The sequence below is a fragment of the Stereum hirsutum genome (genome assembly GCF_000264905.1).
Source record: "Stereum hirsutum FP-91666 SS1 unplaced genomic scaffold STEHIscaffold_3, whole genome shotgun sequence".
NCBI lineage: Eukaryota > Fungi > Basidiomycota > Agaricomycetes > Russulales > Stereaceae > Stereum > Stereum hirsutum.
The window spans coordinates 2,673,054-2,696,943 of record NW_006763133.1 but is presented as its reverse complement, the minus strand read 5'-3'; the positions used below and the strand labels follow the sequence as shown (position 1 = coordinate 2,696,943).

Sequence of the window (23,890 nt, the reverse complement as noted above, 5' to 3'; positions counted from 1 at the left end):
TGGGAACTTATCTTCAGCCGATGTCATACACTTATGAATCGCGCCCCGATTGACACAAAGTCGTCGGATCAAGCACTTATGACATGTATAATGAAGCAACATAGTAGTTCGCGGCACATATCGAATGTCAAGTGTGTGGAGACAGCAGGAGACATGATCAGACACGGTTTGCTCGATGAAGGCAGAGCAAAGAAAGAGGCCAGAACGTCGGGAACGAAGCCAGGCAGCCGGAAGGTTGAAACTGCGAGAGCACCACGTGCGGACCGCGTGGGTCTAAACTTTGATGTAAGTAGATGTCCGCTCCCCGGCGTCTGTTCGTTCAACACCATCTCCTTTCCATGTTCGACCAGGTTTCTGCCTGAAGCCCCATTTCAGCCCCATCCGGCACATCCTTCCTTTCCTAGAGCATACACCCGAACAAACTGACCTGGTATTGACCCGAAGTTCCGTGACCCTCGATTTCTATACTTGTAGCCACTTGAGGATACCAGACAGTTACTTTCCTCGGTGACGGGAACATGGCAGCACTCACCTTCTGGAAGCCGGGAACCTTAGGTCCTGGCAGTACACTTGATCGAGCCACCACAAAGGAGGAAAATTTAGTGTCCTCCGCACCGATCTCATCGGCATATTCGATACAGTCTCAGCGCGAGCGGCTTCCCGTGTTCAAACACAGTAAGGGTAACCTTCGGTGATTAGAGCTGAATAACTCTAACGAGACATTTCACCTCGTGAAGGGGATGAGCTTTTGTACTGCATAGAGCGATATCAAGTAGTCATTGTGATGGGGCAAACCGGATGTGGCAAAACAACTCGTGAGTGTGAATGTCCGCCCGAACTCGTTCCTGTCTTACATTCGCTGACTTCCGTTAGAGATCCCTCAGTATCTGTATGAATCCGGATGGGCCTCAGAGGGGAACGTCATTGCTTGCACACAACCTCGACGCGTTGCAGCAACTTCTGTCGCCGCTCGCGTTGCCACAGAGGTCGGCTCCGTACTAGGAGATGAAGTTAGCTTTGTGTCCCCTTGCTGACCGTATTTACTCTATGCTGACCGTGTTCAAGGTCGGTTATACGATCCGGTTTGAGGATGTCAGTAGCCCAGAGCGAACGCGTATCCGCTACATGACGGATGGAATGCTCTTCCGAGAGACCCTACTCGACCCATTACTCAGTCGGTACAGCGTGATCATGGTCCGTTTCTCGCCCCCTCAAGCTAATCTAATACTGCAATCTGAAACACTGTCACAGATCGATGAAGCCCACGAGAGAAGTGTTTACACCGACCTTCTCCTTGCTGTATTGAAGAAGTAACTCTCACGTTTGTCCCATCTGCGTCTTACTCACAAGACTGGCATCTAGGATCTGCCGGAAACGCCCTTCCCTACGGCTCATCGTCGCATCAGCCACCCTGGATGCTACGGCGTTTCTTGAGTATTTCACATCAAACAATGCGGCCGACAGTGCGACCATTGTTAGTTTGGAAGGGCGGGTATACCCTGTTCGGGTGGCGTATCTCCACGAGCCAACACCGGACTACGTTCGCAAAGCAGCTGAAGTTGTATGTGAGATCCATGCCCAGGTAGGTAGCCTCGTGCGGGATTCTCGGGTTTCAGCTCTGATCACGTCGCATAGCAAGGAAGAGGCGACGTCTTGGTTTTTCTCACAGGCCGAGAGGAGATTGATCGGTGTTTAGAAGAGATCGAAGAACTGAAGTCAACGTTAGTCTCTACTTCCTCTATTAAACTAACTCCTACTGACAGCATGTACCGCGATACAGTCTGACTCGTGCACCTTTGCAGTTGATTCCGCTGGCATTACACGCCGGGTTATCAACTCAGGAACAACTGCAGGTTTTCGAGCCCACCCCACCAAATGCTCGAAAGGTCATCGTCGCGACGAACATCGCCGAGGTCAGTCCAGAGCGTCTGTCTCCCCACAAGTCTGACTAACGGCCACCAACAGGCTAGCGTCACCATCGACGGCATCAAGTTCGTAGTAGATAGTGGGCATGTCAAGGTCAGTATAATATTCTTCAGGGTCGTATATCGTCTAAATTTATCGGATACTCGAAGATACGGATATTCAACCCCACCATGTCATACTCCTCTCTCGCCGTCGTCCCCACCTCGCAAGCTTCTGCTCTTCAACGAACAGGCCGCGCCGGACGAACTTCAGAAGGCATCTGCTATCGCCTATATCCATCCGCCACCTTCGATTCTTTACCTTATAGCACACCACCCGAGATCACCCGTGTTGATCTTACAACTCCACTTGTGCAACTGAAGTCTCTAGGCATCGACGACCTGATGAAACTGGAATGGGTTACTATGCCGCCGTCGGAGAGTATACTGCATGCTCTCAATGAGATGCTTCAGGCGAGGCTCATTAACGCTGATGGGCACCTGACTGTCATGGGGCAGAAGCTGGCAGAATTCCCTGTGGATATCAAAACTGCCTGCATGGTGCGTTCTGATCCTCCACACAACATTAGCCACTAGTTCATATTTCTCCGTCAGCTCTCCAGCTCGAAAGACTTCGAATGCGGTGATGAAATTTTGACAATCGCCGCCATGACCAGTATACAAGTACGCTGAAAGATCCGGATATGATGTTTTGGTCCATGAATAACAGACTTACCCTCCGTTCCAGGACGTCTTCACCGTCCCTGACGGTATGTCGTCAGCGGTTGCCGAATTAGAACATCGCAAATTCATCGCTGAAGAGGGGGTAAGTGAGCCGATTCCGTTGACCACTTCCTATGTACTGATATTCCATGCAACAGGACCACCTTACTCTTTTAAATGGTATGTGCATGTGACTTGATTCCGTGTCTCATACGCTCAAGCCCTTGTACAGTATACAACGCATTCACTCGATACGGCAAATCGTCTTCATGGTGCAAGAACCACGCACTCTCTTTCCGTGCTCTATCTCGAGCCGTTTCTATACGTTCACAATTGAAGAAGTACATGACGCGTTTCAATCTGCCTATGGAGAGCTGTGAAGGAGATGCCAAGCGTCTCCGACAATGCCTCGTTCGAGGGTATTGGAGGAACGGGGCGAAGATGCTTCCGGATGGGACGTATCGTCCCGTCCATGGCAATGCGGTATGTCATCCACATGTCGTTTTGGAAGAGGCGTTGCTGACAGAGAGCTGGTATCAGGTCCTGAATGTGCATCCGAACTCCGTGTTCTTCACGAGAAAGCCGAAGTCGGGATGGGTGGTATATCATGAGATTGAGGAGGCAAAGAAGACATTGTAAGTCTGATTTCAATGTTACGCGAGACGCTCCCCTGACTGTTCTGCCAGTATTTCTATCATCACTGAGATCGAGCCCCAATGGTGAGCTTAACCGTTCTGACTGGTCCTCAAGCCTACAGGTGAGACTGACGATTTATACTAGGTTGATCGAGATGAATCAGTGACCAAAACATGCATGTCGTTGTTACGATTATACTTCGAACCGAAATGTTGCGTGGCTTGCTGTTTTCGTCCGCTGTGTCCTTTCATACATCCGGTATCTTCCGCTGATAATGGTTCATTCACGTCCCGAATTACCAACGCCTGGAGTGTGAGCTCTCCGTATGTATTGTGCGCTTGATCCGTCAGGTTAGCATTGCAATCGTGTAATATTCAGCCTCCCAGCGTCTTGCCTCGAAAGAGTCCACGTTCAGAACTATTGACCTCAATGCGCCCGAAGCGGCATATGATAACCGGGAATCGCCACCGAACTCTTTATGCAGTACGGCATCATGCAAGCGAAGAGAAGATTAACCATAGGCGGACAAAGTGGTCTCATGATACGTGTTGCTATGCTGATGCCACGGAGCTCAAGGAGGGTGTGGGAATGCGCATTCAATCCGCGAGTACAGAGATCGGTCCCAGCTCGTACATCTCTTCTTTGCACTCATCTCCCAGCATCACCCACTTGCGAAGCTTTTCATGTCGCCAAACAAGCGTAAGAAGACCAAGGCCGAGCTCAGGGAGGAAGCAATTCAGCAACAGTGGCTGAAGGAGCACATAAACATTTCGCACTTCAATCCCGAGCGAGCGCAGGGCATGGAACTCGAAGACGAGGCCGTCCATGTCACAAGTTCTTTTGGTCCGACTTTCGGGAGGTGCTGGATTCAAATCGTGCGTTATCGTTGTGCTCTTGCTACACTAATGTTATTCAAACTATTCATTAGGATAGAAACACGAAACAGAAGTGTTCTAGGACGCTCTCTCGTGAGGACAGACTGATAGCTCAAAAACAGTATAGAGCATTCTTGAAAACGCGAAGCTCAACTCAAGGTATGTGCATTCACATCACTGCTTGCATTCTGGTATCTTACGAGTTCTACATCGTATAGTACCCCAAACGCCTCGGGTAGAATCTTCTCGGACGAGTGAGTCAAGCATGTTTGCTGAATTTGCGCGGTAGGCAAGGCTCTGACCAGGACACTCTCATGCAGATACGAGCACCCCGTTGACACCGAGCACTCCGTCTCGCAGAAGAATCGTCCCGACTGAATCGGAGCGCATTGCCTCTGGGTCAGGGCTCAGGAGAAGTACGTTAGAAACCTATATACAACCACATCAGTGGACACACTGAATCATGGAACCATAGGTCCGACGATAGAACCACCTGCGACTCCTACGCGGCCCAGGCAGAGCTTGTCGGTTATGGCATATCCAACGCCGCCACCAACAACGAATCGAGCCAACAAGAGGAAGCGTGATGAGTCTATTGCCCGCCCTGCACCAGCACCATTCCCTGTGGTTCTACCGCTAGGTGAGGCGGGGCCGTCGCATATGGTGAGTTTGTTAGTCACGGCTTCGCCATCAGAACATTGGCTGAAAACCAACTCGTATGCAATGCGTCTAATCTCATCCGCCTGAAGACACTTGACTATCGCGAAGACGAACCGGATTCGGATATAGAAATATCAGATATGACCGAGGTATGGATATCTACTCGAATTGTCTCTGAAGTTGTATTCACACGAATCTACCTTTGCATAGGTACCATCTTCGTCATCCGGGAAAGCGAACCGGAAGGCCAAGATGAAGATGCCGCGAGGTGTAAGCGAAGACTTCACAATGCTCTCACCGATTGTGTATTTGACCCTCACTGCAGCAAGAACGCGTACGGGAAGAGGGTGCCCCGACCGACATAGATCTGACTCTGTCGACCGATTCAGAAAGAGAGGTAAGGGCGGGCTAGTTACTCTGCCTCCAAAGTTTTCCCCGCTTATGATCCATTGCGTACAGTCACCGGCAACATGCTCGACTAAAGGAAAGGCCAAACAAGCCAAACGTCGTCGATATGCCAACTCTGATGATGAATTCCCGATCGAGATCATGGACAAGGTGACTGTAATCCAGATTATATAGTAGGCGACGGTGTTCGGAGTACTGATGCATTCTGCAGTAAACTGCCTCAGCGACTCTGTCCATGTAACCATACCGTCTTCATCCAATGCCCCTCTGTCCGTCTTGCTTCAATCCCCTTCGGTCTCTCCAAGAGTTCCTGGACTTTCAGAATACTCGCTTCTATGTCAGAAATCTTGCTTGTACTACCATCTATTATCGCTGCTTCGCGATGTTTGTTTGTATGCTGGACTACTCTGCTTTCAAATTTGTTGTTGTTCTCTCGCACCACGACGGGCAGGCCGCCCACCTGAATATATTCGAAACGCCACAACTCCTCGGGGGCAACAACCCTGATGAGCCTTCCTGACGGCTATCTCCGTCGACAGAGGTAGGGATCTGATATCCGTCACGTAGGGAATGGAACGAGGTCCGGTGGGAATGCGCTTAGTAGATTGAGATAAGTAGTCCGCTGATTCACCTCACGAAATGTGACGTTCTTTCCCTCTTCCCCACTTTCCATCGATTCACTATTCCCGCACTTCTGCATGGCAAGGCAGACAGAGAAAGAGAAGGCGGAAAAGAAGAAGCGTAATGTTAAGATTCAGTTATGGATGAAGCGCCAAAAGATCCCTGTTGGTTTCAACAGTGACTTAGCTTGGGGGTATCCACTGTCTTCTGCCAGGATACACGTAGGTCAGGTTCCAGGGAAAGAAAGCTTCGGTCGGTGTGTTGCCGTACGTATTCTTCTCATTTATGCGTGCCAGTGGTCCTATTCAAGCTTACCACAAATGCCTCCATGTCCACGCATACAGTCGAAGGACCGTCAGGTCGGCTCTGATGTTAGTTGGCAGAGACAGATTTGCTCCGATACTTTGTCCTTTGAACGGCGAACGGAATGGGAAGGAAAGCTCAGAGACTTTGAAGCGTCATTAGACGGTCATCAGCGTGAGTCATAGTACGTTTGTGTTGCAACTAGACCCATTCAACACCATCTACCCCCATGATTTGCAGAACCTCAGCCCGCCCCAAGACCGACGGCTAGAAGAACCCCACCTGTAGCACCTCGGGTAGTACCAGTGTTGGAGAGTAAGTTTAGATATTTCACTGTACATGCACGGATGTTGACCTGCAGAATTGTTCTCCTAGATCATGCAGCTGTATTGAAGCTACCTACAACACCGACTCGCCCCGAGCGGAATTCGGCTGCTGGATCATATCCAACTCCAAAGTCAACCACAAAAAAGAGGAAGCGCGATCAACCAAGTAATGCACAGCCTGAGGTGGTGAGTTCTTGCATCTGAGGCTCGCGTCAGGTCCTAGGTACTAAATCAGCCTTCATGTCGCTCCCATCTCTTGTTTACAGGGGAGGCACATTGAGGTAGCAGCTGAACGCCAAGCTGGCACGGCAGATTCTGATGTTATAGAGATAGTGAGACCACTCCTGGAGCTCTCTTGACACAGTGCTCACCGATAAATTGTTTTATAGACATCCTCCTCCGAGTTGTCTTCCGGAGGTGAAAAGAGTCGGAGCTTGAGTACAGCGAAGCTACATACACCCGTGAATATCCACTGTCCAATGATCGTGCGCGGTTTGGTTGACATAACGTATTTGTCTCCGCTTTTGACAACGGAGAAATCTGACAGAAGGAAGCACGACAAGCCCGTTGCTCTACCTCACACGTCAACATTTCCTAAGCAGGCCTTACCGGAAAACGAACAAGGGCCCTCAAATAAGGTAAGTCGTTATTCAGTGTCATCACAAATCTGGTCATGACTGAGATCCTACATCTCACTTCTATTCCTACCTACAGCTCAAAGCCCCTGTCTTCGAAACTGGCGAATCGGACTCTGATGAAGACTCTGCCCCAGTGAAGATGATGGCAAGAGTATCTTCACTCTTCTCTCAACCGTAGCTTATTTTTGATCTCTCAGAAACAAAAGCTAGCCCGATTCAGATACTCTGGAAAAGGGGAAAGAAGGGAATCGGCGGCGAAGCCACTTCCACATGTAAGCTATCATTTTGGCAGCTACATAGCTGGCAAATCTGACCGTGATTGTGTCCTATAGCACTCCAAATTGTCTAAAGGAAAAGGCAGTAGAGCGAAGCGAACTCGTACGAGTAAGCCTTCTGACGACGAGTCCGGGGTCGAGATAGATGAGTCGGTACGTCCTGATCTCCTAGCTACGATCGAGACTCTGCACGATTATTGACGTGCATTAAAGAGGTCTGCGCAACCCGGTGTTTCTGGTAAGATGCCTATTTGCTTGTAGGTTTGAAGCCAACATCCTGTAACATATCAAACTCTGGACGCCTTCGTACTCTTGCTTTTCTCCCTATTACTATATGTGTATTTCTTGGACCTCCTGTGGTTGTGAAAACATATCTTCTTACTGTATTGCCCGATAGTCGGCCAGTATTAGTATGGATCATGTTGGGTATGGCTCGAAGGGATATCGGTTTACTACGCAAGTAACGCCACAGCTCCGGATTCGTTCTAGGGCCACACAGTGACTGAGCGCTGAGGTTAGGGTCAAACTCCAACTCTGTCGTAGGTGCGGATCCGGGTTGCCCATGTAACCACAGCCAAGAATGATACTGCTACGCTCTTGCCTTCCTTCTCCCATAACTCGCAACCAAAGGCATCGACATAAATGCCTACGAGGCCAGCACCGGAAGCTTTTCTCTTGCTCACTCTACCCAATGCATCGCTTCACACGCCCACAGAATCTCACAGCGGAATTCTCTACGTCGAATATGTGACATTCTCTCTTCCTCCACCTACCTACTCGACTCCCGAAACCCCGGACGTCTTCCTCGTCTTACGTCTTGGCAGTTTTGAGACCGTACTCGACCCAGCTCGGAGGATCACTCAGTCTGAGAATAACGGGGAGCATCGTTATGTCTTCCAAGGCACTCAAGCGGATGGGGAGATGGTACTAACTCTACCAAGCGTGGGGGAGAAGGAAGGCAGGGTTGCCGAGAATCTTGAGACATTTCAGAGCATCTTGGCCGAGTATGGCGATTATCAAGGGTCCTCTTCTCAGCATACTGTTCTTACGGATGTCAAGCCTTCCGACAGTCCTGTCTCAGTACCCGGAGGCGCAGGAACAGCCATGGGCTTTCACGGAGACGAGGATTTACGTGGTCGGTTCGTCCTCATGGATGAAGACAACGGTCGGATTATCGGTGCCCTCGACAATCACATCCATGTCCAGGAGGATCCATCGCTGGGACAGAAGGGGCATGAGAATGATCCCGTCGTAGTAGAGCTCCCAGAGGGCGCAGATAGCATCGAGCAGTTGAGCGAGAGCGAGGTCTTGGTCAAGACAGTACCACCGGAAGAGAGGGACTGGCTGTTCAAAGGTGCAGTTATGGCCAGGTGCGGTCCTCATCTATGCCACAATCAGTTTTCGCCTGTTCCCCGCGTGCTAATGATACTCTCCCTCTATAGCTATGTTATTTCCGGTGGGACGACGCTTCTCACTACTGCCATGAATACCGCATCGAATTACTACGTCAAGAATACCAAACCTGGACAGCACCAGCAGCCCTCCGCCTCGCCTGATGGTTCGAGAGACCCTAACGCTCCTGGTACTCCACCGGTCCCACCCTCCCGTGCTCTTCTTCTCCTCTCCTCACCTACGACCCGTAAACATCTCTCACAGATCCACGCCGTCTCCGGTCAAGCCGTAAAACTCTCTGGAAAGACGGCTGCTGCTGTCGAGGGTATGATCTACCGCGTTGTAGGTGGCGGCTCAAAATCCTCCAACGACCCTAGTACGGCCTCTCAGGGCGGCGCGACGAGCTCATTGACCGCGAATGCTGCACGTGGTGTCGCGAGTCCGAGCTCGACGTCAGGCAGACTAAGTCCAGCTGGTGAGAAACCACCTCTTCCACCCCGGAAGATTGACGACGGAGCACCACCATCATACTATTCGGCTTCCTCTGCTACCGGTTCATACGCACCCCCGGAGAAACCTCCGTTACCTCCACGCAAGTCCGCCGCAGGACCAGGTTCTGCCCCTACCTCAGGTCACAACACGCCAGTTGCTGAAATACCACCTCCCCTGCCCGACCGCGGCAAGGGCAAATCCAAATGGGGAGGCGTTGCGCTCTCTGCGGCCCTCATCCTCTCCACACTCTCTGAATCGTCGACACGGATAGTCGATGCAGGAGGGAGTGCACTGTCGAATGCTGTTGCGCACAAGTATGGCGAACACGCTGGAAATAATGTACTGATGGCGGCGGGGACTGTGAAGAATGTGGTGCTCGTGTACGTGGATGTCAGAGGGTTTGGAAGGAGAGCGATTGTCAAGAAAGTCGCGAAAACGTATGTGAAGGGCCAGATAAAGAGTAGCAAGGATGCGCAGCTTAGGAGCAAGGAGAAGGCGGACTAGTATGGATATATCCTTGTGTTCCTTCTGGGCTTTTTGGCGTAGTGGACATTGGACGAGAAGTTATGTAGTGTCATGGTTAGATACCTTCTCACGGGCTTTTGTACTTCATCCCTCCACTCTGGAATACTTTGATATCACTCAAATTGCGATGAACTAAAGGAAACGCCATGAATAACTAACCTTTTGGCGTTGTAGTAGAAGTGATGTGAGGACGAGAGGGCACAGAATCTATTTGCTCTCCATCGATTCCAAGGCTCGGTGATATATTTCGCGGTCGCGTCCACCTTAGCGGCCCATGTCAAGGTCCTTACCGCCAATTTCTCAAGAACCTCGACTTCCTCACGAACTCAAACGCCGGTCTCCCCAGAACAATCATCTATGCCAAGATATATATAAACTGATACCAAAACTCGTACACACCTAGACCCAGCAGTGCAAAGACCCTCTGCTCTATAAACCGTTCAACCCTCTACAAAAGCATCATCTCCGGCGCTGTCCCTCTACTCTCGAATGCGAGCCAATCCGCTGTGCCCGTGGGCAGTAGTCCCATTGACCGACATTTCCAAAGCCCTAGGGCAAGTGTGAGGACATTGCACGCGATGTAGACGAGCTTTTGTAGTGGAAGGGTGGTGAGTGACTTCGCGTTCGAGGGTGCTGTTCCTGGAGCAAATTGTGCGAAAGCTATGATTCGGAAACAAGGGGAATATTGGTCATAAGATGAACTAAGAGGACGCAGAGATGGGCGTACCGGTGTTGATCGCTGCAACATTCTTGAATGGTGACAGGAGGAGCATGAATACAATCCCCATGCTGAAGATTTGGACTCCTCCTCCTGACATGTAGAGCATGAATGCCTGCATCGGAAGAGACTTCGCTGGCGAGATGGCGAAGTCCCAAGCTCGACTCGATTTCAGGGCCTCATATGACGCGGCCTTCGAGCTATCTGGAGCTTTGGACGACGACTTGGTCTATATTGGAGACTGATTTGAGTAAAGCCGTAGCCGCTTCATGGAAGAGGCCATCATACAGTCGTAAGAGTCCCAGTGAAACCAGGAGGTTTGGGAAGAGTACGCCATCTTGGAATACGTTAGTTGTTGGCAGCTGGCAGAAATGAGATAAACGCGTACTTCGTGGCCTCTAGCGAGCTGTAGTCCAAGGTTACTGACATGGTTAGAGAACTCTGTAGATTATATGACGATGTGAGGTATGGCTAGTGGGCGTTGAACTTCGCGCTTAGCAGAACAAGGAATCTTAGGATCTAAAACCGTAGAGATGGACATCTGAATAGTGTAGAATTTCAGACGGCCTGCAGTGAATTCGAAGGTCGAGCCACTGTGGGAGACGGAATGGGTGAATTTCACCTAAGAATAGGTGAATTTCACGTTTCACCCAAATTTCGGTGGTCAAGCCTTGGCCCTGCGGACAACCCAATGGAATTTCACCCGAACTTGGCGAGGATCAGTAAGCCTCCTGAGAATTGACATAAATTCGAAGGAAAAGAAAAACATCCCAGAGCGAGAAGCTGGTTACTTACTAAATCCTGAATGTGCACATAGATGTGTGCAGTGGGTTGTAACACTGTGGCCCGTGAGGCACTCGAGTACTTAGAAAGGCAGAGGTTGTGGCGTGCGAGCATATGACGTCACTGCGTTATGCATCCAGCGCCAATCGACTCGCCACGAAGTTTGTTGTCTCTACATACCACCACCACCGCATCTCGCACTCTCCACGCTCCCCACGAGCAGCATCCCAACGCTCTACGATGGGAGGCGATAGCTCTTTTCCACAAACCTCATAGCTTACCGTGCGGCACTGTCTGGCCCCTTTTCCCTGGTAGTAGGTAAAGGAACCCAACACTCGACTCAAGAACACCATAAGCACGGCACTACACTTGTGGAAACGGTGCGTACTCCGAATTCAGCCTGAGCCAGCTGCAATAACTCGTCGTCTCTCACTTGTTTCTGCTCTACCCTCAGCTAGAATTGATCAAGTCAATTCACGTGCAAATGTTATCGCCAGCCGCGTCTCACGTCGAATTGTCTGAGTTATTGGTTCTTGCGTGCGTGGAGGGTCGACAATAAGGTGAGCACCTAAAATTACTTGTCGAGCGTGAATGCTTCGCGCTTGGTACGCTCGCGGGGAGCTTCTCGCTTGGCCCTTTATACCACAAACTCCTCCGACATGTGGTGCGTCTCTCTCTCTCTCTAGCCTCATTTCCTTGTTACTAGGCCTAATCTTGTTATCAACAGGGATGAAGCTCTTATTCTTACTCCCATATGCTTGTGATTATATGTAGTGAAGCCCGAGATCTCAGAAGTGACACTGTCTGGGGGCAGTCTGTAGATTCTTTCCATGTATATATATAGTTCTGGCCCGAAGCAATATATCCACTTGCTCTTGCTCTTGCGTGTGCAGTTTCATATAGTCCGAAAATGTATCGTAGAGACCAAAGACGAAGAGCGTGGATCTGACACCGAGCCTATCAGAATCCGTCCAAGCTAGGTGGATTTTCACCCAAAATTTGAACGAAAACTTCGGGTGAAAACGAAAACAAAGGTTGGGAATTTCACCCAAAGTTTTCACCCAAAGATCAGGTGAAGCCTATATCCGTCACCCGAGGATTGGGTGAAAATCCTGCATGTCTTTGGGTGAAAAATCTGGGTGAAATTCACCCGATGCGTACCCCCCAGTGCTCGAGGTTAACGGCGAAGTGTGGCACTCCAGTGGCACCGCGACGTGTGACGCAGCAGTGAGGGCCACATTGCTGAATCCCGGAATTGCGAAGGATCTCATTCAATGCGACAACGCGGAGAGTATACGTAGGCTGGAGGCTTGGTAATAAGTAATTATAGTATGTATTTGACGGCGAAGAGACATGGGGAGTGTTCTCGGAAAGACGACGGACCCCTGAACAAGCAAGAACGGACAAATCAGCAAGAGAGATATATGTGCATTACAATAGCCACGAATCGAATCACACTTCACAATCTTCCAAGCTCAAGGACCCTTCAACTCTGGATCTCGCCCTGCTATCCATCGCTCAGCTTCCCCGTCCAGATCGATACCAAAGACATCTCGGAGGACCAGTACTCTCTCGCTCTCGCTCAACAGAACCTTTTCCTCAAGCTTATGTGCCCCAAGACGCTTGAAGGTCTTTGTTCCCGCGTCCCCCAGTACCCACCTCCCAACCCACCGTAACCCGCTATCAGAGAGGACGGAGCGCTCCTCCTTTCCTAATTCGACATCGGCCAAGTCGTCTAACGTGACCTCGAAGGCTGTGTTGACTATCACGGTCTTTGTGAACATCCCCGGCACGGTCGCCACCACGTAAGAGGCTGTCTCTATGTCTACTGGGAAAAACTCGAGCTCGTTGAAGGTGTAGAGAGATTGCCATTCCAACTCTTTGGATCCGATGGGTGAATGCGTAACCTGCATATCCCAGTCGCGTAGCGGGACCACGCCAGAAGCCTCTTCCGTTTCTGAAGAAAGGAACCAACACATAGCGATAGTCAGTGACATGACAATAATGAAGTGGAACTAGACCAACCGAGACTGCTTGCGGGATGAGCGGCACGTACCACGCGGTGTCGTTCAGGCGGAAAAGTTCCCCACACCCAATGGGCATCGCTTTCACTCATATCGGTGAGAAGGAGAGGCCGAATACCACCTGAACCTCCATAGCCAACATCGACAACGTAGGTCTGGTTGGATCCCGCGAGGGGCTGGACAAGAATGACGAGATGCGTAAGTGGCCCATGTTGGTGTCTGTTCTGGAAGAGACCTCGCGCTGGAGCAGCATAAGCCCTAGAGATGTAAGGATGAGCATGAAAATGCATACTTATCGGAAAGAGGCTACCGATATCCAAGTCCGCGAAGCATGCCCAAGAACAGACTATTCTGGCCCATACACCAACTTCCCGACCTATAAAGAACCAGCCTTTCATAGGCACCCTCGTAAGACACAGACATACGATGCTCTTTTGTGCTAAACCGACCAGGCCATGGAATCAGCAATGAACGAGGGGACGAACGGTTATGAATCTTACTAATGCAGATCGACGTTGCTAAACGGGAACGCAACAAAATGGAGGTACATCAGGAGATGGAGATTGTCGAGGTTCGGATCGAACTGGTCCGGAGTAACAGTGGACACAGGCCATTTGATACATTCGAGGTATTTTTTAATCTGTGCATGCGAGTATGGTGAAGGACATGGGCGAATGAAAGCGCCATCGTGCAAAGTATCCTTGGCCACCATCGAGCTCGTCCTGGATGAACTACAGGAGTATTATGGCTTACCACCGGCGAGGTTAAGAGTCAAGTTCTCGTCTTGACCAAAAAGACGAACTTAATCGCGATCATAGCCCCGCCCGCAGTGGTCGAGTCACAGTAGACCTTCCGTTTGAATCGTTCCTGGCCGTCGGGATTCCGCCAACTTGAAGATACGCACAGGTGGAAAGATAATGGATAGTTTGCGACTGTGGTACTTGTCCTGCGAGCTTGATAAAAGCCAAACAGGATAGCTGCACCAAGTTAGGCGGATTGCACGCGTATAGAGTCATCTAAATCGTGATAAGTATCATGATGCGAGGTGAAGGAGAGCTCTTGAGGATGATCAACCAATCAACGCGGCCGCGACAGTGGCGTTTGGTTCTCTACGGCGGTTGCCGTCTTCAGCCACAGACGCGTTTAGGAAATTGATTTCTGTCAATTATTTCGACGCGTTACTCTGAGTCTGCACGCGTACATCACACCTCTTCCCTCGAACTTGTCTCCCCTTCACGGTGTAATCGCTATGTCTGACGACCTATCACCATCATCTCCAGAGGTTATGAATGCCTTCTATCGCCGTTTATATCCCTTTAAGTCTGTCTTCAAATGGCTCAATCACGAACATACCCCGACGCGACAATGGACGAACCGCGAGATCGCTTACAGTCTTCAGAACGACGTCTATCTCCGCTACCAGTCGTTTGCTAATGCAGACGAGTTCAAGAAACAAACATGTACTCTGAATCCTACTCGTTTCGAGATTGGGCCGGTATATTCTGCCAGGGTATGTGTGTCTTTCGACTGCCGTGAGTTCGCGCACTGATAGTGTTCATGATCGGTGTTATGTTATTGTGTAGCCCAAAGACAAGAAAGTCATGCGAAACACGGCTTTAACCCCTCTGCTCCGCGAACTTGTGTTCGATATTGATATGACAGATTACGACTCCATCCGTACCTGCTGCACAGGCGCCTCGATCTGCAAGCGTTGTTGGGGGTTTATTAGCGCAGCCGTCATCGTCATCGACAGCTCTATCCGGGAACATTTCGGGTACCAGCACCTACTATGGGTATATTCGGGTCGTCGTGGTATCCATTTGTGGGTATCGGATCGGGAAGCGATGGAGTTGACGGACGAGCAGAGGAGGGCGGTAGTTGGATGGATGACGGTCGTGGCTGGCGGGAAGGAGATGGCCAAGAAGGTGAATGTGAGGATAAATGGAGGGAAAGGGACCGAGCCTTCACTGCCACCAGCAGTCAAGTAAGCGCCTTTCTCACTATTCGAAATGGCTGGTAATCATCGTATCATACAGGGATGCTTTGGGAATACTGGTCGGACGGTTCACTGATCTCATCCTAGCGGATCAAGATTGTTTCCAGGAACGTGCTAGATGGGAGGAGCTATTGAAGCTGATACCCGATAAATCCATAGTCAGAAGCCTGCAAGACAAGTGGGATGACGATGAAGACCGAACATCAGAAGAGAAATGGGATAACCTCAAGCGAGAGATTCAGAAGTACAAGAAATCCGAAAGAGTCGGTCGTCTCTCATTTATCATCATCCAGCATCGGTTAATCGGTAATAATTTTCCTTGAGACAGGGTCCAATGATGGCTGCCCTGGAGGATATTGTCCTGCAGTACACTTACCCGCGGATCGACGCTGAAGTCTCCAAACACCGGAATCACTTGCTCAAAGCTCCGTTCTGCGTGCATCCAAAGACGGGTCGCATTTGCGTGCCTATCGACCCGGAACTGGTGGATGAGTTTGATCCAGATACTGTGCCCACTGTGGGTCAGCTTCTGCAAGAGCTCGACGCTACGAAGACTGAGTCGAGTACGGAAGAACATTCCGGTGCGTGTCGGGTCACGCTTTATACATGAAAGTCCTGAATGACTTTACGGTTCCACAGATTGGGAGAAAACTTCGCTGAAGCCCTACGTCGACATGTTGGAGAAGTATGCAATGGGACTAATGGGCGAGGTGAGGAGGGTGAAGCGAGAAATGGGTACGTGGGCATAAATTTCAAAAAGACACAGCGGGCTCACCTTACGCTTACTTGCAGACACGTCCTGGTGATGCGTCGCGGGCAGCACTGATATATGTAGATCCTTGTACGAGTTGTGTATAGATATCGCTTCTTACGGAGGGCATATCAATGGATGTGATAAGAATGGGCCGTATTGACGAATTCACCTGCATGTGGGCCACGAGCGAGTCAAGCAACCCGACAACTCGGTAAAGGACGGTTACGACAAGCGGGATCATAATATTCGTAGACATTGCGGCAGAATCAGAATGTAGGTGAAGAGCATACTCAGAGACCACATGAACGATTAGAGCTGTGGTATAGTGGCATCCTCGAGCCCGGGAATGTCTAGATAAAGCCTCTTTTCTTTATCCGAAAGCCAGATACCCAATACCATCTTAGCGGACATGGCTAAACTAGCTGCATGACCCCCCATGGCAGCGAAGCCGCACATATCATTTCGCACCTCAAAGAACCCAATGGCTTTAAGAGCCGTTGGGTTGATCATTGGAAGCTCATCCTCCTCCACGTCGAGCTCATGGGCGATACCGGCGCGCAGATAAGTGTGGGCGACATTGCCGGTATGCAGAGCATGCTCGTTCCAGTGCTCTTGGAAATCGATGTTTTCCTACGATCACACACATCGGTCAACTCCTTCAAGGTCACGGAAGGTGATGGCTACGACACTTGCCTGTGGGTGAGATCCCATGCTTGATTTGAAGACCTCAAAATTATGGCCGATGCTAGTAGGCCCAGAACCCGATTTGATGAGGCATAAGAGCGCAAGAGCTGAAAAGAGAATACGCAGTATCAGCGAAGAGCAGACGCCAAGCAAGAGCAATGAAACAGACTTTTCTTCCATAAATACATCTGAGTAAGGGAATAGAAGTGAACCTTCTTCAACAGTGCTTTTGGCGCACCCGCTGCAAGGGACGACCGGTAATAAGCCTCAATACTGTGGTGGGAGCTGAAGTGAGAGAATAGTGAGAGTCTTCCGTCCCTGGAGTCTGGCCCCTTCAGCCACGACTCTTGGTATGCATTCTCCAGCAAGACATTTTGCCCCATCTGGACGAGTGGGATATGACCATAGTGCTTGTAGATGCGGCTGCTGTCGATTATGCTGGGCGTCCGTGGCCAAGGGTAGTGACGAATGAGTTTCGAAGGTTTCTTGAGGAGGTAGAAAGCGGGTTTGAAGTTCGATAGCTTTCTAGATGAAGATTGTGCACTGAGTTTCATAAGATCTCTAAATAGAGTTAGGATAGAGACAGTTGGAGTGGATGGTTTACCCTGAGTGCTGGTCAAACAACATGTCGTAGTTTCCCCACAAGTAGCCCATGAGCTTCAGAGTGCATGCTCGAAAGGTCGAGTTGACATGAAGACACGCAAGGAAAGGGTTGATGTCATCCAAGTCCTCAGGAGTAGCTAATAGTCGATAAAGATAATCTCCAAAAGCCTCGGCAAGAATAGGATAGAGGAGCTCTACGGGAAGAGCGAGGTTTGTGTTCACAATGGCGTCGTGGGCGTGGAGCCTGCCACGACTGGGAAGTTTCTTCCTTTTTCCAGAGTGACGAGAGATGCTCGCGAACAGCGAACTCCAAGTCCCGTGAGATATTGCAGAGGTAACTTGAAGACGCATGCCTTTGAATGTAATAGACTGGAGCACTCTGCGAAAGCTCGTCACGGTGCAAATACGTCGTTGGCACCCGTCAAAGTTCTGACCTTTCAAGTTGTGTAACTGTGTTTGCCCCATGTTTGGCGAGAACATGTGATATTGTTGATCGTGAGTTGTCGAAGTCGAGCCGCGGCCCGGGTGATCTTCCCTTTTGAAGCAGCCACAACAGGCCCACAGTAACTCAGCTCAGGTTTTGCGACCTTCTTCCCGCCATCCACGACAAGCCAGGCGTCATAGTAGGCGATGTGACATTCTTCTCTCTTTTTAGGTTGAAGATCGGGTTGCCAAGAAAGGACGGGGATTATTCCTCACGTCTCGTACTCCCGGGTATCGAGGCGCAGATTAGAAAATAGTGTTGAAGTTGGCGAAGCCTGAGGCCCAGTGATTAATACGCGTACAGTGAGTACAGCTTCCCGTTCGGACGATAGGAAGTACTAACAAGTAGCCCTGAATACGATAGTTAACACAGTATAATGCTACAATGCTACATTAATGACCGCCCAGTGTTTTTGGACGAGTCTCATCTGCGAGATCTGGTGTGGCGCATAGTGATTACAATTTGAAACAAAACACGGACGACGATGTCTTCCTGGTTAGAGACAACCAATTATCCTCATCACCACTGCTGCCACTCTGGGAACGCATCCACACAGATATCAAGCTCCCAGTCGCTCCTTCTCACCGCCCAACAAAACAACTTCAGCCCATTCCACCCCTTACTCCGCACCTTCTGTGTGATCCTCATCCACGCTCCTTCTTCCTTCAGGATCTGGGCCTCAAACACCCTCCTTCTGTCATAGATCAACATCGACGTCGTGGCCGCGTCTACCTGCACCTTGACGATGAAAGGCGACGTGCCGTGCGAGTTCGGCGGAGGAAGACCTAGCTTTACGCGTTCCATCTTCTCGTCCATCTCTTCTTTCTCTTCAGCGAAGTTCGTGAAGCGGTTGACAGCCATGGCGTACAATGGCTGGCCCGTTGCCGTCTGCAGCTTGAAGTTGACTGTCTCCCAGGTGGCGCCCTTAAGGGAGGCACAGAGGGCTTTGTGCGCTTTCCAGTCGAACTTCTGGCATTCTGATCATCCACAGGTGGTCATCAGCATTCGCCGCCAGATATAAAGGGACGTTCGAGAAGGTACTGACCTTCACTGCAGTACCGAATCGTATGGCACCTCGAGCACTGTCTCTTTCCCTGCTCGCCGCACACGTTACACCCGTCATTCTTACAGTACGTCCCTAGGTCCTTCGCGCTCAACGGACCAACGGGAACCAAAAACGATAGCGTAAACGTCCTCTCCAACTTCGGGTCCCTCTTCGGCTTGTATGACGGCGCTATGCGTTTGCTGTTTGACGCAAGGATACGAAGGAGAAGTTGTTGTTCTTGGGTGGAGGCAGTGATTTGGATGCCGGCTGGCGTCGTGGACTGTTTGCGCGCTGAGGGGACGGTGTGGCCCTTGGTAACTTGGTCCTGCATCCAGCAGATAGATTCGAATGCGGCGCTAGGGTCTTCTTCTGTGGCGTGTTTGTAGAGGACAACGAGTATAGGGGTTTGAGCGTCGAACTCGTAAACATCTACAATCTGTTCACGCAGACCAATATAGAAGTCAAGTCAGTGAGATACTCCAACAAAAGGTCTAAGGAAGAGAGCCCGGCGCTATGTGGCCCCCTTACGCCACCCAGCGTAGAAAGAACACTCACCCGAAACGCAATCCCAGAAGTACCCTCTTGGTTCTGCATCAACGCCGCCGAACACCCCGTATCCCACAAGTTCCCAATACTCATCATCGTCTGCCTCACATCCATGAACGGATTCGCATAGAGCGGGAACGGATCGCTGGGTCCCATGCCCGACTGCGAGTTCGCCACCATCGTCGCCTCCTGCATGTTGTGCCTCTCGACTGCTTTCAACAGTTTCTCTGAGGACGTGCGAGACCATTTTGAGAGCTCAGCCGGGTTGAGTTTCCCGTCGGAGGATGAAGAATTGGGAGGAAGGAACTTGGAGATGCGTTGTGTGGAGTCGAGGGCTTTGAGGAGGCGGGTGTTGAGGGCTTCCGAGGGCAACTTGGTCTTTGGAGGTAGGACGATGCCGAGGGATTTGAGAAGCTCGACAAGTTCTTCTCGAGATGCGTCCATTGTCGCTGTGAAAGGTAGAAAGCGAAGGGTTGAAGGTGTGCTGCGTGCGATACAAAATGGGAGCGAAAAAAACTGAAGAGGAGATGAGTAAGGTTGTCTTAGTTTTTGTATGTCCAGACCCCTATCGACGATCGTCTCCCTTTATTCTCGATGTCAGACACATCTCGGAATCCACGGAAGTATACCGAGCAAATAGGTATTTTCCTTCATTCATGGTGAATGCTCGAATGAACCCAGAAGACCATGCGAACGCAGGCGCATAATTCACGAACATGTAGCTTCCAACATCCGCCTCCCTCAGAACTCGCCACCATGGGCGGCAAAGCATTCCTGAAATCCCTCCCTCACCACACGTTCCCTCGAATCCCCACCACGTCCTATACGCCCATTAAATCACACCTCCTCTCGCGCCTCACTCCGCACTTCAAAAACATCACCGTTCCGCACGAATGTCCCGAGAAACATGACCACGGCGACATCGACTTCGTCGTTTCCGACCTCGTTGACCCCAATGCCAACACTAATATGAGTGCGGGCTCGAGTGCTGGTGAGAGCTCGAGTATGGCGCGGTGGAGGCACGATATTCCGAAGGCAATTAGAGCGGAGCACATTCAGTCGAACTTGGGCAAGAAAGGCTTCGGGACGTGTCAGTTCGCTGTCCCATTATCGGCGCTGGAGAGCATCGTCGGAGAAAGGAGCGTAGACGCAGGAGAAATTAGGGTAGATGCTGGCCTCGAGAACAGCGAGGCGCAGGAGACGAGGACAGGAGAGTCACAGACCGCGCAAGATGGGAGGTATTTCCAGGTCGACATGGTAGTGTGCAAGGATAAAGATGAACACGACCGTTACGCGTTCTATAATTCATATGGAGACCTTGGTTTCATCATCACTCGACTTTCGAATTGTGCCGGTCTATCCTTCAGTCCGAAGGGTCTCTCGGTGCGTACCCCTCTTCTTTTTCCCAAACTTAAGGTCAAACAAACACTAAACTACTAACTACATGGAACGTCTGTCTAGATAGCACTCCCATACCTAGTACCAACATATTCTCCGACGCTCCTCCTCTCCACCTCTATACCGTCCATCCTCTCCTACCTCGATCTCGACCTCCCACGATGGCATTCCGGCTTCCTCACCCAATCCTCCGCCTTTGAATGGGTCGCCTCTTCCAAATTCTACGACCCACACCGTATAGCAGTCCGCGAATCACGACTCGGGCCTAAAGGTTTAGCTCGAGCTCAAGAAAAAGTCAACTCACCAAGCTCAAAGAAGAACGCCCAGTTGTCTAGGGAGATGTATCAGAACTGGGTCAGGTGGAATGAAGATCTGAAGGGGACGACGAAGGCGAAGTCGATGGCGAAGACGAGGAGAGTTTCTAGAGGGGTGTTTGATGGCGGTGTGGAGGAGCTTGGCGCTGGTGTTTGGGAGGTGTTGGAGACATTTGGGAAAAGAGATATTTACGAGGAGATGGTGAGGGGAAATATGGAAAAGGTTCAGAGGATCGAGGAGAGGTTGGAAAAGATGGCAGGGAGAAGGTAACTCAGGACCTGTGGTGCGCTGGCTTTTAACGCCTGAGTGACACCTGGCTCGATATGTACTCACTTTACAGCATCCTTACAATCAAGATCAAGCTCATCTTATGGCATTGGCGAGAGCCAGTAAAGACTAAAAGATAAATTGCCAAAACCCGCTCACAGAGCAGGATCTGAGCGCGAAGGTATGGGAAATATAAGACAAATGGTGTGAGTAAATAATAAATTATTAAGAGCAGATCAAGGGCATAAGGAGCCTCCCAACTATCCTTCAACGAACAGCTGAAATAAATCCAATGGATCTTATTGTGTACTTCGCCCCTTACTAGCACTACAAGGTGAGGGAAGCATTATACTTAGACCATAGCCACGATCATTGTACTTTGGTCTTCTTGCCAGCGTCTGCAGCAACTCCGTTAGTCGAAAGCCCGATGAGATTGGTAGCCACATTACTCACTCGTACTGTTCTTCTTAGGAGTTCTATTCGACAGTTCTCCGCCTTTCCGCGCCTCCCTAACTAGCCCATCCTTCGCTGCCTCGTTCGATTCTTCGTGGGCAGGACTCTGGATTCCGAAGTTCTTCAATGTCCTTCCAACGAACAACACTCCGAGAGCTACGACACAAGCTGCCCTCGCCGTATCAGAATCCACAGGCTGCAACTCTCCGATATTCGGACCCGTCTCGTTCAAGCCCTTGGATTTAAAGCTTAAAAATGCTAGACCCAAGGGGCTGAAGAAGGAGAAGAGCAGGGAATGAAGGCCGGTAAAGAATGGTTGGGCATGTGTGAGTGTGGCGTAGAGTGCCGTTACAAGCGGCGCCACCCAGAGATCGGTACCTGTCCAGCCCCAAGGCAGGAGCTCGGGCGGAGTAGTGATCGTTATAGCATGGGGTTGCAGCAGGGAAAGGGAGTTGGTAATGAATGGGCCACCGTTGGCTGTGAACTGGAGGTAGAGGTTTTCATGAGCCTTCGAATGGGTATTGAATATGAAAACGGCCACTTACCAGAGCGGTGATCAATAATGTCCAGGGTGATGTGGATATCAGGGGCGAGGCGTGCTTCGTAACCACAGTGGGCACGACATTACAAAGGAGCAGAGCACGAGTGAACGCGTCCACTACCGCACAAAGGAGCTCGTTGTATAAACCGGGCATGGGAACGGCTGGGAGAGCCTCGACAAGGTAGTGTGTGGCAATGAACGTGGCGGGGATGGCGCCCCCGAGCATGAAGGAGGGCTGTATACCCAGCCAAGGGGCTTATTCAACAAAACATGTCAGTACAGAGAAGTGATAGAGTACAACATCGAAGGAAGAACGCACCCACGACTGCCTCGCCACCGTAGACCATGACGAGAGTCGTCACGAGATCGCGAGTGCGCGCTCGACTCTCGACTTCTGCGCGGTCCTTCCCAGGCCGCCCGCCCGTGCCTCCTCCGGTCGGCTTCGACTTGTCGATGTGCTCTCTGTGGAAGGTCTCGCGCAGTTGGCGCAAAACAAGCGCGAGCCTGAGGGCTCCCACAACGTCAATGGGCGTCACTGTGACACCGAAGGCGGCGAGGGAGGCGATGGGCTGCAGAGACACGTCGTAGACGGCCATAATGGTAGACAGGGCGGAAGACATGGCAAGAATGCACAAAATATTCGAGTCGTGAGGCTAGAAATGCGTGACAGGCGAAAGAGCGACGACGGTGGGCTGAGTGGATGTTCTAAGGTACTTGTTTATAACCCGGCTGGAAAGCTAAGCGCCAATAAGCCTAGGACACGACGACTCGGAGTTCATCGAGCGCTAATTTCACAACGTTGCCGGGCGCCACTTGCCATGGCGTGTGCGCTGTTTGACCTGCTTCAGGTAACTGCTCGGCTCTCTTCTGTTTCTCTTCTGAAGCATTCTCAACTCAAATACGAGAGAAATACCTTTGAGGAGATACTGTTCTAGTGAAGGTTAAGTTGCGGGGTAGGTTCGCACGCGCCACAGTGGCGATGTACAGTGGCGCACAAAAAGAATGCAGGTGGCACTGTGGCCCCGACCATGATCCGATTTTTTTTCAGTCATGCTATGTGATCTTGCTTGGTCTTTTGCATCATGGAATAGGGCTATATGTGGTGCCGTCTTAATGTGCAAGTTCTGTGTGAATAGCTATAAATGTAGTTGTAGAATGCCAGATTTGAATATAATCGTTGATTTTCTGATATTTTTGTTTGCACTTGGAAGACCTCATCAAATCAGATGAACCAAAGGATGCACATGCTATTGAGAAGGTATATTACAAGATTGGGTATGCAACTGGACAGTATGAAAATCATGTGTGATTCTGGCTAGGAGGGACATTTCTGCAACAAAATGCAGGGATCACCAAAAGCCTGCAGAAGACACAGTAGCAGTGATAATCACTCCAATTACCCTATGAGTGATTCAATCCTACATTACACCTTCGTCATGGGTTATCTATAGTAGGTTATGGTATAGCCTGGATATTCTGGAACACCATGATGATCCCTGCA

At 50.5% G+C, this 23,890-nt stretch overlaps 10 protein-coding genes across 10 annotated transcripts; 5 read left to right on the top strand and 5 right to left on the bottom strand.

Moving 5' to 3' along the window:
• Positions 1-518: 518 nt before the first annotated feature.
• Positions 519-3,266, top strand: STEHIDRAFT_52168 (P-loop containing nucleoside triphosphate hydrolase protein; the record flags this gene model as incomplete). Its single annotated transcript, XM_007300462.1, has 15 exons — positions 519-675; positions 738-815; positions 874-1,010; positions 1,066-1,194; positions 1,252-1,310; positions 1,363-1,582; positions 1,636-1,721; positions 1,781-1,913; positions 1,966-2,019; positions 2,076-2,465; positions 2,520-2,588; positions 2,653-2,730; positions 2,786-2,807; positions 2,860-3,110; positions 3,168-3,266. 15 exons carry the CDS (start codon positions 519-521, stop codon positions 3,264-3,266), a joined length of 1,962 nt encoding a protein of 653 aa, XP_007300524.1.
• A 1,388-nt stretch (positions 3,267-4,654) lies between these two features.
• Positions 4,655-5,567, top strand: STEHIDRAFT_145389 (uncharacterized protein). The gene is made up of 6 exons (XM_007301192.1): positions 4,655-4,801; positions 4,888-4,947; positions 5,009-5,068; positions 5,124-5,195; positions 5,258-5,356; positions 5,418-5,567. The coding sequence occupies exons 1-6, from the start codon at positions 4,670-4,672 to the stop codon at positions 5,418-5,420; spliced, it is 426 nt and encodes a 141-aa protein (XP_007301254.1). The 5' UTR covers positions 4,655-4,669; the 3' UTR covers positions 5,421-5,567.
• A 2,444-nt stretch (positions 5,568-8,011) lies between these two features.
• On the top strand, positions 8,012-9,849 carry STEHIDRAFT_93158 (uncharacterized protein; the record flags this gene model as incomplete). The annotated part of the gene is made up of 2 exons (XM_007301191.1): positions 8,012-8,739; positions 8,812-9,849. 2 exons carry the CDS (start codon positions 8,012-8,014, stop codon positions 9,755-9,757), a joined length of 1,674 nt encoding a protein of 557 aa, XP_007301253.1. The 3' UTR covers positions 9,758-9,849.
• A 292-nt stretch (positions 9,850-10,141) lies between these two features.
• Positions 10,142-10,986, bottom strand: STEHIDRAFT_93155 (DUF1077-domain-containing protein). The gene is made up of 4 exons (XM_007301190.1): positions 10,885-10,986; positions 10,785-10,833; positions 10,506-10,725; positions 10,142-10,438 (listed from the first exon to the last, which is right to left on the bottom strand). The coding sequence occupies exons 1-4, from the start codon at positions 10,923-10,925 to the stop codon at positions 10,227-10,229; spliced, it is 522 nt and encodes a 173-aa protein (XP_007301252.1). The 5' UTR covers positions 10,926-10,986; the 3' UTR covers positions 10,142-10,226.
• Positions 10,987-12,704: 1,718 nt separating this feature from the next.
• Positions 12,705-14,015, bottom strand: STEHIDRAFT_166496 (cysteine proteinase; the record flags this gene model as incomplete). Its single annotated transcript, XM_007301189.1, has 4 exons — positions 12,705-13,236; positions 13,305-13,561; positions 13,614-13,742; positions 13,804-14,015. 4 exons carry the CDS (start codon positions 14,013-14,015, stop codon positions 12,755-12,757), a joined length of 1,080 nt encoding a protein of 359 aa, XP_007301251.1. The 3' UTR covers positions 12,705-12,754.
• A 482-nt stretch (positions 14,016-14,497) lies between these two features.
• Positions 14,498-16,214, top strand: STEHIDRAFT_74940 (prim-pol domain-containing protein). Its single transcript, XM_007300559.1, has 6 exons — positions 14,498-14,813; positions 14,887-15,287; positions 15,340-15,562; positions 15,628-15,880; positions 15,939-16,034; positions 16,092-16,214. Exons 1-6 carry the CDS (start codon positions 14,553-14,555, stop codon positions 16,103-16,105), a joined length of 1,248 nt encoding a protein of 415 aa, XP_007300621.1. The 5' UTR covers positions 14,498-14,552; the 3' UTR covers positions 16,106-16,214.
• A 97-nt stretch (positions 16,215-16,311) lies between these two features.
• STEHIDRAFT_119305 (uncharacterized protein) lies at positions 16,312-17,732 on the bottom strand. Its single transcript, XM_007301188.1, has 4 exons — positions 17,342-17,732; positions 16,907-17,262; positions 16,747-16,844; positions 16,312-16,683 (listed from the first exon to the last, which is right to left on the bottom strand). Exons 1-4 carry the CDS (start codon positions 17,689-17,691, stop codon positions 16,363-16,365), a joined length of 1,125 nt encoding a protein of 374 aa, XP_007301250.1. The 5' UTR covers positions 17,692-17,732; the 3' UTR covers positions 16,312-16,362.
• A 611-nt stretch (positions 17,733-18,343) lies between these two features.
• STEHIDRAFT_154104 (uncharacterized protein) lies at positions 18,344-19,859 on the bottom strand (the record flags this gene model as incomplete). The annotated part of the gene is made up of 3 exons (XM_007301187.1): positions 18,344-18,801; positions 18,870-19,305; positions 19,425-19,859. 3 exons carry the CDS (start codon positions 19,857-19,859, stop codon positions 18,344-18,346), a joined length of 1,329 nt encoding a protein of 442 aa, XP_007301249.1.
• A 312-nt stretch (positions 19,860-20,171) lies between these two features.
• Positions 20,172-21,398, top strand: STEHIDRAFT_154103 (uncharacterized protein; the record flags this gene model as incomplete). The annotated part of the gene is made up of 2 exons (XM_007301186.1): positions 20,172-20,798; positions 20,877-21,398. 2 exons carry the CDS (start codon positions 20,172-20,174, stop codon positions 21,396-21,398), a joined length of 1,149 nt encoding a protein of 382 aa, XP_007301248.1.
• Positions 21,399-21,764: 366 nt separating this feature from the next.
• STEHIDRAFT_108814 (uncharacterized protein) lies at positions 21,765-23,009 on the bottom strand (the record flags this gene model as incomplete). The annotated part of the gene is made up of 4 exons (XM_007301185.1): positions 21,765-21,793; positions 21,849-22,356; positions 22,394-22,644; positions 22,709-23,009. 4 exons carry the CDS (start codon positions 23,007-23,009, stop codon positions 21,765-21,767), a joined length of 1,089 nt encoding a protein of 362 aa, XP_007301247.1.
• Between the last annotated feature and the right edge of the window lie 881 nt (positions 23,010-23,890).

Coding starts and splice junctions, on each gene's coding strand:
- STEHIDRAFT_74940 (XM_007300559.1), top strand. CDS start 14,553: ATGTCTGACGACCTATCACCATCATCTCCAGAGGTTATGAATGCCTTC. Junction 15,563..15,627: donor AGTACAAGAAATCCGAAAGA/GTCGGTCGTCTC, acceptor TCCTTGAGACAG/GGTCCAATGATGGCTGCCCT. Junction 15,881..15,938: donor GAGTACGGAAGAACATTCCG/GTGCGTGTCGGG, acceptor ACGGTTCCACAG/ATTGGGAGAAAACTTCGCTG.
- STEHIDRAFT_145389 (XM_007301192.1), top strand. CDS start 4,670: ATGGCATATCCAACGCCGCCACCAACAACGAATCGAGCCAACAAGAGG. Junction 4,802..4,887: donor AGGCGGGGCCGTCGCATATG/GTGAGTTTGTTA, acceptor ATCCGCCTGAAG/ACACTTGACTATCGCGAAGA. Junction 5,196..5,257: donor CGACCGATTCAGAAAGAGAG/GTAAGGGCGGGC, acceptor CATTGCGTACAG/TCACCGGCAACATGCTCGAC.
- STEHIDRAFT_93155 (XM_007301190.1), bottom strand. CDS start 10,925: ATGTCAGTAACCTTGGACTACAGCTCGCTAGAGGCCACGAA. Junction 10,834..10,884: donor AGCTCGCTAGAGGCCACGAA/GTACGCGTTTAT, acceptor ACGTATTCCAAG/ATGGCGTACTCTTCCCAAAC. Junction 10,439..10,505: donor TGTTGCAGCGATCAACACCG/GTACGCCCATCT, acceptor TCCGAATCATAG/CTTTCGCACAATTTGCTCCA.
- STEHIDRAFT_119305 (XM_007301188.1), bottom strand. CDS start 17,691: ATGCGTCTTCAAGTTACCTCTGCAATATCTCACGGGACTTGGAGTTCG. Junction 16,845..16,906: donor GATGTATTTATGGAAGAAAA/GTCTGTTTCATT, acceptor TTCTCTTTTCAG/CTCTTGCGCTCTTATGCCTC. Junction 16,684..16,746: donor GCATGGGATCTCACCCACAG/GCAAGTGTCGTA, acceptor GTGTGATCGTAG/GAAAACATCGATTTCCAAGA.